Genomic DNA, 13,535 nt, shown 5'->3' with positions numbered 1-13,535 from the left:
CTCAGCAAGAACGGCACGATTGACATAGTAATTCTGGGCAGAGATGTCGCCTCTTCTCTGAAGGCATTTTCAGTAATACTGCCAGCCGCTATAGATCACATTTAACCAATTCGTTTACACCGCTGGAGTCTGATTTGGGTGCTGAGGTTGGAGTTGACGTTGTGCTGTCGCAGCCTCTTGCTGTGATCGCGATCACAATTGTACTTATGATGAACCACAGCGACATAAGAATGTAGGTTATAATGATCCCATGTTCATGGAAGAGTACGCTTAGCCTCTTGGCATGGTTTCTTTTCTCGTGGAGCTTTGTTGATTTTCTTCCAAGTTTGGAAAATTTGACTAAGAAGGGACAGCCTTCCTCCTTCAGCTTCTCATATCTCCTGGCGGAACCTTTCGTTACGCTTTATCGAGTTTAGTAAGCATTGATAGTCATTTACAGTCTCAACATCAGTCATTTTGAGCGCCGTGTCCACGGGTCTGTCGCATCGGGAGGCTTTTCGATTATTGTGGTATTTAGCACAATGTCATCGGCTCCATATGGTGCAAGTAGCAGCTAGGTATCTGTCAGTCTACTTGTGTCTGATGGAAACAATATCGTGCGCACAGTAATTTTTGTACCAACCATTTACTAGTCTCAGGCTGCGGCAAGAGCTTGTTTGCCTGTGAACTGCTAGAATCAGCATTTAAGGATCACTTTGATTGTATAGTCATCATCTGACGTCTAGCATAAGGAAGAGACCCTCACTAAGCTCGCATACGTCATCCGCCATGCCAACATTAGAGTGTGGCTCATAACACAAAAATGCAACATCTTTGCCTGCGATTACTGAGAACAGATCTCCAGTGCTATTCAAATTCTCCTTTAGTGCAAAGACGAAGTCTCAGGTAGGAACAAGTTGAGAGAAATCGGCATCGATCAAACAAGAATTTCTTAGAAAGGAAGGTTTCAGCATTCTCCTTATGTGCACAGACTCACCATTGTCCTGCTAGTTTGTTTATACTGGACTTATATTGTGCGCGCCCCCAGGCTACGAGCTACGTATGATCATGCCATAAATGAACATAACGAGAACTTCTTAAGAGTCACGGCAGAAGCCGTGAGTGACCTTGATATAGAGGTCCAATATATGAATTAGCAGTCAACTGGATGGCATAATGACTTCCGCTAGTGAACTACTAGCACATCATTGTGACAGCCGATCTGAGCTAGAGCATTGTGGAGCGGCAAAATAATGCATGTTTTGTGAGCCAAACGGCGAAGGAGAATTAAGAGGCTGTAAAATCTTACACTATAAACGAGACCGATGTGTGGGTCATGATGACTGCTGCATTTTGGCCATCTCTGTTTGGCCTGTACACAGCAGTAGGAACCCATTTTATGCTCGGTTCGCAATTCGCATGTAACCGATATCAGTTACACCTCCTGCCCTTATTATCTGGAACAGAGGTTGGTTGTTCGAAACACAAGATTTCTATACCTCTGTACACCAAACATCCTCATAACCTCCTTTGCAATGAAACAGTACTTGGTGCCCTTGAAGCTGGGTATACGCTGAATGTTAGCCTCTATTGTTAAGAATGATTCGACCGACTTTGGATATTGGACTTCAAAGACGTAACAAATTCAGTAACCATCAGAACTACACGCTTTTGGACGTATAACATGCCAATTAAACAAGGCGCCATTCCCTGCTAATATCATCAAACGGACTAATATTACGTAGGATGTTTCCTTGGTAAGCTTTGGCAATCTCTAACGTCCACGTATTTTATGCCACAAATTCCTTCTTCTCCCAGGTAAAAGAGAAAGGGACTTACATGGAAAGCATTGTTCTCCGAGTGTCTCTGGGCATTGTCCAGGCGGTTTCCATTAAACTGCTGAATGTGCTGGTGATCGTAGTCCAAGGGTATTCTGATGGTACTGGCGATACAGGGTCTATTTTCTGTTTTTCTCAAGGTGAAGTGCGTCGTTTACCTTGACCAGACCTGCAAGAGCAACGATGTAACCACATGGCTTGTGTTGCTGCCTATACGCGATAAGTTTCTTTTGGACACCTTTGCTCAGCAGCGAATGTAATTTCGGGGCCTCAGAAGGTGGAACAACTAAACTAAAGTTGAAACAGTTACTACATGTGGGACACAGCCCAATATGCGAGATCTGTCGATTGGAAGTAGTCGTTGACAGCCATACTTTGTGCAGTTTTTATATAGTAAGCCCATGGTAGCTTCGCACAGTAATGTCAGCAAGGATAGTACGTTTACCGACTGCAAAAGTTACCTCGATGATGTATATTAACACAAACACACGCTGCTTGTTATCCCTGAAATTATAACAAGACTAATCTGTTATGACGCTAGAAAACAAAATTACTAGATGATATTCTGTACCTCTGCGTGGGAAACCACGAGCATGCCAGCAGATTTCCAGAGCTCTAAATATAAAGATACCCCAGTTGCAATATCCTAGAAGGATCTTGGGCATCTCTTGGCACAATAGACTATTAGATTTAAGGAACATCCTCTTTTATGGATTTTATTTTTAAGGCCTTGTCTTTGGCGCGGTAGTCTTCCTTCTCATCTTCGTTGTACCTCTCGCGTTCTGGCGACAGGTGGTGTTTGATACAGGGCGGCACAGCAGTTGACCTGCACGCCACACAGCTCCATTAACCAGAGAAAGGTCTAAATATGCAAGCCGTTGACTGGATATCCATTATAGCGGAATCCGGCAACGGAATAGGACTATCGCTAGCGCACGTGTTTCCAGAACCTCCGCCGACATTGTTGTAGGAAAGGCGGTACGTTGACAGCAAGTCGCTGTCATTTAGAGTTATCGAAACTTCTTTGTTATAGCATTCCCAGTACTCGGGCTTAGGCATGTATGTATGAATGTATCACTATGCTTAGGGGCCAGTAGCTTTTCCTCCTTGACACACTACATCCCACAGGTAAGAAGCCTGATGTTACTGACATGTTTTGACCCGCGGTTGGGCTCTTTTTGGTTTCACAACATCGTCATTCTTCGCATTGATTTTTGTGATTATTGTAGTAAATAAAACAAGCGCAATAGCAACACAGAATATGCTAAATACAGCGGGTCAGCTGGGGTACTCTCTGCCTTTTATATATCAACAACAACAGCAAAAACAGCAAAACACAAAAGCAAACAACAAACACGTCAAACCAAGACTCTTCAGTTTTTTCTAGGCACCTAATGACAACAGTCTGTGTGCACGAAAAACGATAGCGCCACCGGGTATACGGTTGGAAAATTACCCGAATTCATCAGCGCATTGAGTAAAACCAAACTGGGTTTCGTATTGTTGTAAGTATTATCATTCATTCTTCTATGCTTTACTTGTTAAACACTCAAACATGAATCTCTTCTTTAAGACATTGACATAGATATCTAATAAATATTAGTTTAAAAAAAAATTGAAATCCAAACAAAGAAAATGCACTCAGTGAGCAGCTGCGATAAATGAAATACATGTTTGCTGATTGTAAGGGGTTTGTTTTCTGGTTGGTGTCCTCGCTTAATTTGGTTTTCGTTATCTACGGGTTGACCGCCCTCGATGTTATTGCCCGGTTCGAGTAAATATAAATATAAGTGGTGAAAACTTATAGGTGAAATATATAGAGATCTGAGAAGATATATAGAACAAACCAACACGAGCCCCCATACATGTAAACAAACAATTTAATCAATTACATAAAACAACTGTGAGCATTCATTACATCAGGAATATACTCTGCTTTTAGAAATAAAACTTTCACCGAATTACAAAGAAACACAATAGATTTAAATAAAATAGCCGATCTGTTTACTGATAGATTTAGTTCATCATAGGATCGAATGAACAATCGAAGTCAACATCTTGTACGATTGCATAACCTGCTCGTCCCCAGTTTGTTCTGCTTTCACTGTAGCTGTTCAGACCATTGGATCTCAGGATGATACTTTCCACCATCCGTCTCAGGATACTCTCAGAATACGTCTCAGAATTGATACGTTGCAGGACTGCGCCACAGGTTTATACGTCTCAAGAGCTATTTCCCCCCTTTTAAATAAATATAAATAGAGACAACCTAAATTTCCTGTTAATTATGATACAGGGAATTTTGCATTATTCTCTCTCGTTATCAAATTTTACTATCAGTGCTAGACAGATGCTAAGGCTATCAATCGACTTCACATGTCCTATAATGACAATAGTTAGTCAAATGGCTAATTCGTTACGCATTGACATCACACATTAACACACCACGCGAGGCCTGGGATTCTGAGCCAGCCTCAATTTACACAACGAATAAATGAAATACATTACATCAATTACTACATCATTTCAGTCAATACACACTTACTCTTAATCATACGTGAAATCTTCTAAATTCGGTGAATTCACACAGATTATCGTAATCATATTAACTAATGTAATGCATTAAATTCTTAGAACCTAATTCTTATGCAAACCAGACGACAAATTCAAACAATTTGTCAAACTTGTATAAAGAAGATTAATGTAAGACTTCCTTTTCATAAAATCAACACAGTTATACTTCATAAAGAAAATTATTATACGAATGTAGACAAAACATTCATGCAAATACGAGTAAATAAATTCAACAAAGCATTATGTATGGCATCAACAAATTACATGTAACTGTCACATTACCTTTTCTTTCAACGTTCCTCCCTCTAATCGCCAAATTAGTTCGTCGGTTTCTTTCGACAATAATCCCCTTTGGACAACAGTTCTTTTACGAGGAAATTTCTTGCAAATTCCTCCCGAAGTCCTACTCATCTGTTTTTCTCTTGTAGGAAAAGCTTAGACTGATTAAAAGTTTCGATGTGGCGATATTAAAACCTAGGAGACTTTGTTTGGGAAACACGTCCCTTATTTAACGTAACCAATCAGAATCAAATATCTCTGCCGCCTTTTTCAGAGGCGCCAACGTCAGGGTCAGCTTGACCTGGTAGTTTGATAGTTACAGAGCTTCTGCCATTTTTTGATTGTGACGGTTTTACCATGAAAATAAAGTTTACCGTGTCCCTAATAGTCCGTCTGGCTGCTGTATAAACAAATGCTTAATTAGGAACAAAATGCTTCCTCTAAAGGACATTACCGAACATGGTAGTTTGGCGATATGATACGCGCCTGTCTCCATACATCTAATTAATGGTTCTCTGGTCTCAACTAATGTATTCTTGTTAGATCGCCAGAAATGTGCCCCTTCACACTGATGCGTGATTTTATATGAAATATTCCAACGTGCAACGTTTATTCAATAGTGATTTAATTCGGTAAATGAGTGATGAATATGCACATGTTCAAGTTAAAAATGCAAGAGGATGTGAAACAATCTACTTAAAATGTTTTCTTTCTGAGATTGATCTGTGAAGGCTCGTATCCATGATCTAAACTTCGTGATGACGTAGCTTATAATAAGAAAGTGTACTTTATGAGCCATTAAGGTTGAAGTTAATCAGACTAGAAATTACTGGACGTAGTTCCAGTGGTCGCCAAGTTAAAATGGTGTAGGTTAAACTGCGTAGGTCATTAACAGATGGTTATATATACATGCATGAAAATCATAGATTCAATTGACCCTATTGCCTCCATGGAGCTCAAGTGGAAGTTGGAGCCATGAATAATTTTGTTCTCAGTAAATCCCACTTTTTGCCTGTAATTGCTTAGTTTTCCCGTGCATTAATTTGAACACAAAACTTTAACTTACTTCGGTCATAATAAGAAGAATAATATTGTGAACGTTTATAAGAATGTTGTAATGGTCATTAAACATATCTGTCGGAACCTTGTTGCTGTTACTAAGGCACAACAATGGTTATACAAACTCTGATATAGCCAGCAGAGGCGACGCCAGTTTATTCATGTATTAGGAAGACCTACTACAGGAGAGGACCGGGAAAGGAGATTTTTAACATGGTGTCTCTAGTGTCCTTGTTTCTGGCGTCTTCCTTCACTTGGGGTGACATGTTTGATACATTTATATTGTTCATGCTTGTGAAAAAGTTTATATCTTCCCGTTTACGTTTTAAGAAATGCGGTGATGTTCCATTCCACGAGGCAGATCTAATATTGAACGTGACCTTATAAGGTTTTACTCATTTGTTTAAAATGACATGGAGATTTAAAGACTGATTATTATGACACCTGTTACAATAAACCCTGTACATAAATGGTAGGCAATATCTTTGTGATAATGGACAGATGTTGCATCTAGAGGTTTAGATATCTGGTACAATTAAGGTTTTATAGGAGTAGGTTGTCTGTTAGATCTAGGTACTCTCTACCGCATGTTTTAATCCGATATTTTTCAATCGGGGGTGTGGTGGGTGGGTGGGTAATTATTTAAAAGTAGCTACTTGCTCTACCTGTCTCATAATGAACGCATGTGTATAAATATATATCATTAATCAACGTTTCTTGTGGTTCATCGACCACTATCGGAATATTTCTCTCGATTACACATGTAACAAATATTTTTGTATGATATTTTTTAAGTATTTTAAACCATACATTTTAAGCGACATTATACATGCGATACTATACTGACGTGAAGTTAAACCTCATAGATATTCCTACACACGTATGGCATCTAATGGCGTAACCAGTGACTTAAGTTTTAAAAAAACAGTCGTAATTACCGATTCATCCGAATGCATTTAATGTTCTTTCATATGAGATTTTTTAACTGCTATCGAATCAAAGTTATATTGTTGACTGCACACACACATAATCTTCCTCCACCAAATATACTGGCCGCAAATTAGCCTGTCATGTGTTGAAAAATGGCGTTCTGGAATGACATGTTGCATAAGGGAAAACTAAGTCTTAGTCACAGGAAATACTGCAGTTGGTAATTTTGGACAATATTGCTCTTCGTTAATGTAAGGGAAAATTCGGTTGGAATAAATTTCGGCAGAGACGGAAAACATCAATCTTACCACAATGTTCTACAAAATGCATGGAAAAAGATTACATGTTTGAGCTTTTCTGCACAATTAACCTTCAAGGAAAAGTAGGATGAATTTATAAAATTCTATGTAATTTCAGGCGTTACGGAGGAAAAGCGGACTGAGAAGAGATTCATTCTCTGTAAGTACACGTAAATGTAAAAATTACTTCCCATTCTGCATCTGGAAATACACATATGCTGTATGCATATTTTCTCCAAGCTGAGGTAAATTGATATAGTTTTGTTTTTAGTCAATAACTATATCAAAATGTTGTACAGCCTGGCCAGACAAAACAAATTACAATTTTACTAAAATGACTACCATCAAAAGTTTAGGATCCCACTCTGATGAAAAATTCACAAATGTTTTAACATTGAACATTATCGCCAAGATATTTGGCAGTTACATAACAAACAAGTTTGTTTTACATCTGTACGAACTGCTGTATTGTATTTGCTTGCATATAATGTCCCATATTCATACTAGTCTTAGAGCATGTTGAAAGAAAACACTCAAATATATAACCGTACCAAGAATTTACTCGCTTTTAATTTTTGTCCAACTGCAAACTTCACAGGTACAGATATGACGTCATCTAATGAGCCAGCAGTTTTCGGTCTGTGCTGTTTGTTTGGAGTAATAAGTACAGTAAACAACATAAAACCCGATCTGCCGGCAAGTAGATGATAATAAAAAATGTAACATATTGCATAATCAACATGATCCAAGAACGTACTCTTCGTAAAAAGTGTACAAATGACAATTTCGAATAGATTATGGTAACATCTGGAGATAATCTCTGAAAAGATCGCATTTCTAAGACCAATATTTAATGATCCAGCAGCCGGTCCATAGATGATAAATACAGCTTGAAAGCATGATGTGTCTACAAAATTTGTAACCTGTTAGGACAAGCGAAAAGAATGCTGGTATGGCCACTTTATCAAGTGTCCTCTAGAAGAGAAACAGTGATTTTCATGGAGGCATGGAGTTTATATACAGGCTGTTCTGATTAGTTTAATTTGATACTTTACGGAACAGGAAGCACTCGAAAGTTGCAGCTATTTAACGCCACATAATTTATAAAGTTAGACACATAAACAATTTAGAATTACGTCTTATACGATATTGTATAAAGTTAATTTTTGGAATTAAACGTTGATGTCACTACTTACATTGATCATGCATTCAACTCTAGACTACATTCAGCATTTCCATTTTGCATTACAAAGAATAAGGCTTTTAAACAGAAAGTTAAGGAAAAATGGCACGCTGAATCAATCTAATATTGTTGCCATGGTGGGGAAGACTATAGAAAAATAGGCGTCACGTCAGATATGACTTGTACAGAATATACACGCATATGGGCAGCAAACACATATACGGCAGCTGTGAATAATTACTCCGATGAATGGGGCGATGGTATAATTAAGGGGTTGGGTAAGAATTTAGTGAACCTTATATATATAAGGTACTCTATTTTGTGGACAATTATTGATAGAATGCAATTAGCAAGGGAAATATGTTTGTTTGCTTTAAGGGTACAGTCACAGACATATTATACTATTTTAACTAGATAAGGGGAGATGATTAGTCTGAACACAGCAAACCTTCCTCTAAATCTGCCACTCTTGCTGCGTTTCGCGATAAGGTTTGCTATTCTCTATTATGGGGATGGGGATTTGGTTCAGTTTTTGCTTAACATGATTCGCAATTAACAAATTCCCAAACTCATTCTATCTACTACCAGCTGTCAACCGATACTTGTTCATTCTGAATTCTAATGGGCCGCTGTCAATTATTGTTCCTGGCAGAGAGTGAGCCGTTACCTAATGATACCCGGTGAGATAAATTTGTCTTGGAAGAGGTATGCTGCCCTGTTGGTTTGTTACCTGGAACGTTTACACTTTCAAAATGTATCCATTAAAAGTATATTATTTTCCTGTTAAATTATATGGAATTTTCCTTACCAACTGTAAATTATATCCTTAACAATTACTCTGCGTTCTACCTCAACTAAAGTTTAGGTGCCGCTTGAAACAGTCGGGAAGATAACTGGTCCATGATAAATAGCCATGGGTGTCTTTTCAGTTTGTTGTGTTGCAATTCCTTGTTTGAATTCAGCATCTGTTTGAATCCCTTATAATTATATTTGGTTATTCGTACCAAACTGTATTATAGAAGAATCAATTAATAAAATACATCAGGAGAGCTCATAAATGTGTTCCTTGTATTCAGAATTCCTTTAGATTCTTTAACGATGGTACATAATACTTTGATTACATTTTAATAGAAGAAAAGGGCAGACTGGATCAGACCTTTCGAAAGAGAACAGTGTCTGCATTTTTATTAATGACTAAAAACTATTATATCTTTTATTTTCAGCCGGCGTTGACGCTGCCTCACCATATGTGTTTGACCCTGTCTTCTACCTAAATACACATCCAGATCTTGAAAAAGCGGGACTGGGATCTTCCGATGCCGCACGATCTCATTGGCTGTCAAGCGGAATTAAAGAAGGTCGCCAAGGTTGTGGAAGTTTCCATAGTAAACAGTATTTAGAGCGGTGAGCTATCAGACGAACTCGTTTTTGTTTTAATTATACCATTTAAAGTTTAGAGTTAGAAACTAAACGCATATAAATATATACCAGGCTCTGCGAATTCCCCCCCCCCCCCCCCCCCGTATCTTTTGATTATTCAAATCCGGATGTTTTAGCAGCAGAATACAATATTGGTTTAATGATGGATTCATGTTTTACCAAATTTCTGTTATGAAGTTGCCAGAACCTTTTTGAACTTAAAATACACATGCCACATATTGTTTTGGCTTGTGCAGTTAACATTTTTTAGTCATAGAATTTGTCAACTTGGCTTAATAACGAACGCCATATTTTTATGGTAAGGTACTATTCCCCAATTAAATAAGACCTGGGCCTGCCACAGGTTTTCCTCTTTAGGGTATGATTCCTAACCTCTTCACTTTTACCATGGTAGAAACGGGTGTAAGAAAGCGCCTGAGATATGAGAATTACTTTGTAGTAATATTGTTATATTGGAGATCGAAAGAAAGGTATCTCTTTCTGAAAGCGGTAGATTATCGATTAAAACGCTCATCAGAGCTTATGATGAGTTTTTTAAAAAAGTTTTTGTTATATAAAAAACTCATTCAGACGTTAACTAAATCTTATCTTATCATACCCATGGAAATTTTTATAACATGTACTGCTCCCTCCCCTCTGGACATGAAACCGACACTATCTTTTCCGGAACTTAATTCAGATATAACTCCACGTCCGTAATATTATGTGACGTCCTATCATGATCACAGGCATTAAAATAGGTAAAAAAATATATTGAAATGTCAATGTCTTGTAATTGTTTGTAATGTTGAAGTTTTCTTGCTTCTCAATGACCTTGAGAAGCGTGGCCACAAACCACACCTTCTTGAAGATGGTCATCAAAAGGGCAGTTTAGGTATCAAGTTTTGGGACAGTGCTAATAGCACTTAGGAAACTGTATAATTACGGACAGGTGAATGGTCAGACGGAGGGTTTCTCGATAATCCTCAGGCAAACGCGTGCTGGAAACGGGTGACAAAATAAAAAGCGAGATTACTCTAATGGTCGCCTTTTGAGGTTTGGAAGAATACACACGACTCTAGTCTCTGCTTCCAGGTTAATGTTCATTGGCGACGCGTTTCAGACGTCTTGCGTGATTTACCTTCTTGTAAAGGCATTATATTTTCTTACATTATTAACTTGAAACCAAATCTTGTACATAGCATGAAGGTGATCAGTTTAAGATCAAACACTGAGCGAAGATTTATTAGTTGATGTACCCACATATAATAAGAATTTAAAGCTTTGGTCTTCTGTTGTATCTTGTAGTATTAAAGAACGTGTGTTGTGAATGTTTGTTTTGAATGGCATTTACCTTTATGCAATATTTTTTAATTTTCGACTTTAACATTTCTAGGTACCCTGACCTTAAGAACGCCTTCCATTCCGATTACCTAGCAGCTGTCCAGCATTATCTCGAGCATGGAATTCAAGAGGGAAGATTGGGTTACAAGGAGGGAGGATATCATGACCAATATGGCCGGAGATGGACCATTTCCAATGGACATGGTCTTTTCGTCAGCGCATCGTCTCGAACGGGTGCCGCTATTGACAGTGTCGTTTGGAATAACAAGGAGTTCATTAATTCTGCTGACCATGGACGGGAACTGCAGATGGCATGCAACACAGACCATTTTACGGAATGTTTTAACCCTACTGAAGCAGGAGGGAGGGATGACTGGATTGAAACTACCACAAAAACTGTCATAAACCACGTCAGTGCACACGGACAGGTTCTCCATAGCACGGTATTTAGTGTTTAGTATGTGAAACTCCGATTACGTAAAGCTTTGTTCCAATCAATTAATATCTCCACAATTTACTGAGTAGTGATATTCGCATGTTTCTCCCTCTTACGTTTGCTTAGACGTTTGTTTTGCCCAGTCGAGTTTTTGAATGGTTTATGACGTAGCTTGTAATCTGTCCGTTTCGTTGCTGAATTACTATCATAAAAATTGACAGGTGTCCCTTTGCTATCATGTTTTTAGCCTCCCATTCTTAAACAAGAGTGGTTTGGGCTTGTGTGCCATGGAATGTTTCCCCAATTACCTTATGTGCTAGAAAAGATTCTTCTGTAATTTTTTAAAAAAATGAAGAATTTAAGTATTTCATATTTTCTGCTGAATTGTTTTCTCTAAATTATATCTTCTGTTATACATCGCATACATAAGGGTGAATGATGGAAATGTGCAATACAATTATAGATATGTGTTCTTCTGTGTTGGTTAAAACGGTTTTCTTTTCTATTTTCTTGAAAGGCCGGTTGCCCCTTTCAACTTAGATCATAGGTACATGTAGAGAGTGTCGTAAAACACGTTGTCTCCATAACATTGATGTATCGGATTAATATTCTTTAAGAAACGCGTATTCCATATTCTTATAACTGTGTTTCTATTTCTATCATCAGCCTTAGTATATTTCAATTAAAAATGTTTATGGATGGAGATTTTATATATGTTGTGTTTGTCATAAGGTACTTTTAAAGTAAAGTCCAAATGCATGCTAACGTTATAATATTTTGACAGTTTTTCTCTCGAGGCAATCGAATCACATATAGTGACAAACATGAAAATATTTTTATTACGAGTATTCTTTGCAGATAACGTTCAGCCAATTGTTACAGAAAACATTTTGAGTAAACAATATTCATGATATCGTATGATGGGAATAAATGAATTACGGCAAACTTCGTAGGACTTCTAGACAGCCATGGCAGTTTACAGGACCTCAGATAGGCGGCCAGATATATTATAATTCGTAGTAGTGCTTGATTGTTTTACTGATAATCTAAATTTGTATTCCTATTTTCAAGGTCCATCCTGCCCACTGGATGCGTCCAGGTACAAGACATCGACGGGATGGCTGTGGCAATGGTTCCCCAGCCTTAAACACGAAGGAAACATACGAATTTCCTTTCAATAAGACAGTCACCATTGGCTGTGCTGGTCATTCAAACTGCATAGAGTTTATATCTAAGTTCACTATCGGAGGACACTGGCCAGACGGGTTCACGTACATCCAAATGGAAGCGCCAACAGGTTACATGACTGGGGAATTCAGCAAAGCATACAACTTCAATACTGTTACACACCAGACAGAAGGTCATCACTCGAATGACCAACCTGTTGTCATGGCAACTGCTGATGGTAACTATGCCATGGGTGTGTACACTCCTCCCGGTCAAGATACAGACGCGCCTCAGTACTACGGTGTTTTCTTTTTCCCCGAGATCCAAGGATTTAACATGCAGACGTCTAAGTGGAATGTGGTTTACCGGAAGAGAAAGCCAAACAACACAATAACCTATACTTACAAGACTTATATCTGCGTTGGTGATTTGAATGTCGTGAAGCAGTGTTTAACAAAAGTTGTCCATGCGCATCCTCATATTTAACTTCTTGTGATTATCTGAACATGTAGATCAGTGGTGGATTTAATGTAAAGTAAATAAAAGAAACGAAATATGTGCAGGAAAAATTACAGTTGTCAGGCAAACAATGTTAATCTGCATATTTCGAGGCTTAATTTATATTAGATCGGGAATGAGAATTAATGCTAATCTAATTAAAATGACACAAAAATCAATACAACATTATATTACAGTTCTTGTGTTTATTAACACCTTTTAGTTTGTGTAAGTTTTTAATTCTTTACGATCTAAGCTCATAATTTGTGCAGGTCTGTTTTTATATAATGTAATTCTATTGAAGGTATTTTTACAGTTTACGACCATACAAAAATTTAATGCAATTGTTACAAAGGGGAGTCATGTACATTACTTACATTTCCAAAACAATACTATTAGTATGATAGAAAATTATTAGTTTATATGACTTACGGTCTCGGTTTTAATGCAGCAACTTAGTGAAACATATTTTGATATAATTGCCACATTGATGGGATATTTAATTACACAGAAAAGCAACACGTAACTCG

General features: G+C 37.9%; 1 protein-coding gene across 1 annotated transcript; it reads left to right on the top strand.

The window, feature by feature from the left end:
- The first annotated feature begins 5,873 nt into the window (after nucleotides 1-5,873).
- LOC149787506 (uncharacterized) lies at nucleotides 5,874-13,174 on the top strand. Its single transcript, XM_089975603.1, has 5 exons — nucleotides 5,874-5,988; nucleotides 7,077-7,118; nucleotides 9,365-9,545; nucleotides 10,957-11,347; nucleotides 12,412-13,174. Exons 1-5 carry the CDS (start codon nucleotides 5,943-5,945, stop codon nucleotides 12,991-12,993), a joined length of 1,242 nt encoding a protein of 413 aa, XP_089831729.1. The 5' UTR covers nucleotides 5,874-5,942; the 3' UTR covers nucleotides 12,994-13,174.
- The last annotated feature ends 361 nt before the right edge of the window (nucleotides 13,175-13,535 follow it).

This window comes from Sinohyriopsis cumingii, chromosome 11, assembly GCF_028554795.1.
Source record: "Sinohyriopsis cumingii isolate HCF-2022 chromosome 11, ASM2855479v2, whole genome shotgun sequence".
Lineage (NCBI taxonomy): Eukaryota > Metazoa > Mollusca > Bivalvia > Unionida > Unionidae > Sinohyriopsis > Sinohyriopsis cumingii.
The sequence above is the reverse complement of the archived record's forward strand: the minus strand, read 5'-3'. Positions and strand labels throughout refer to the sequence as shown.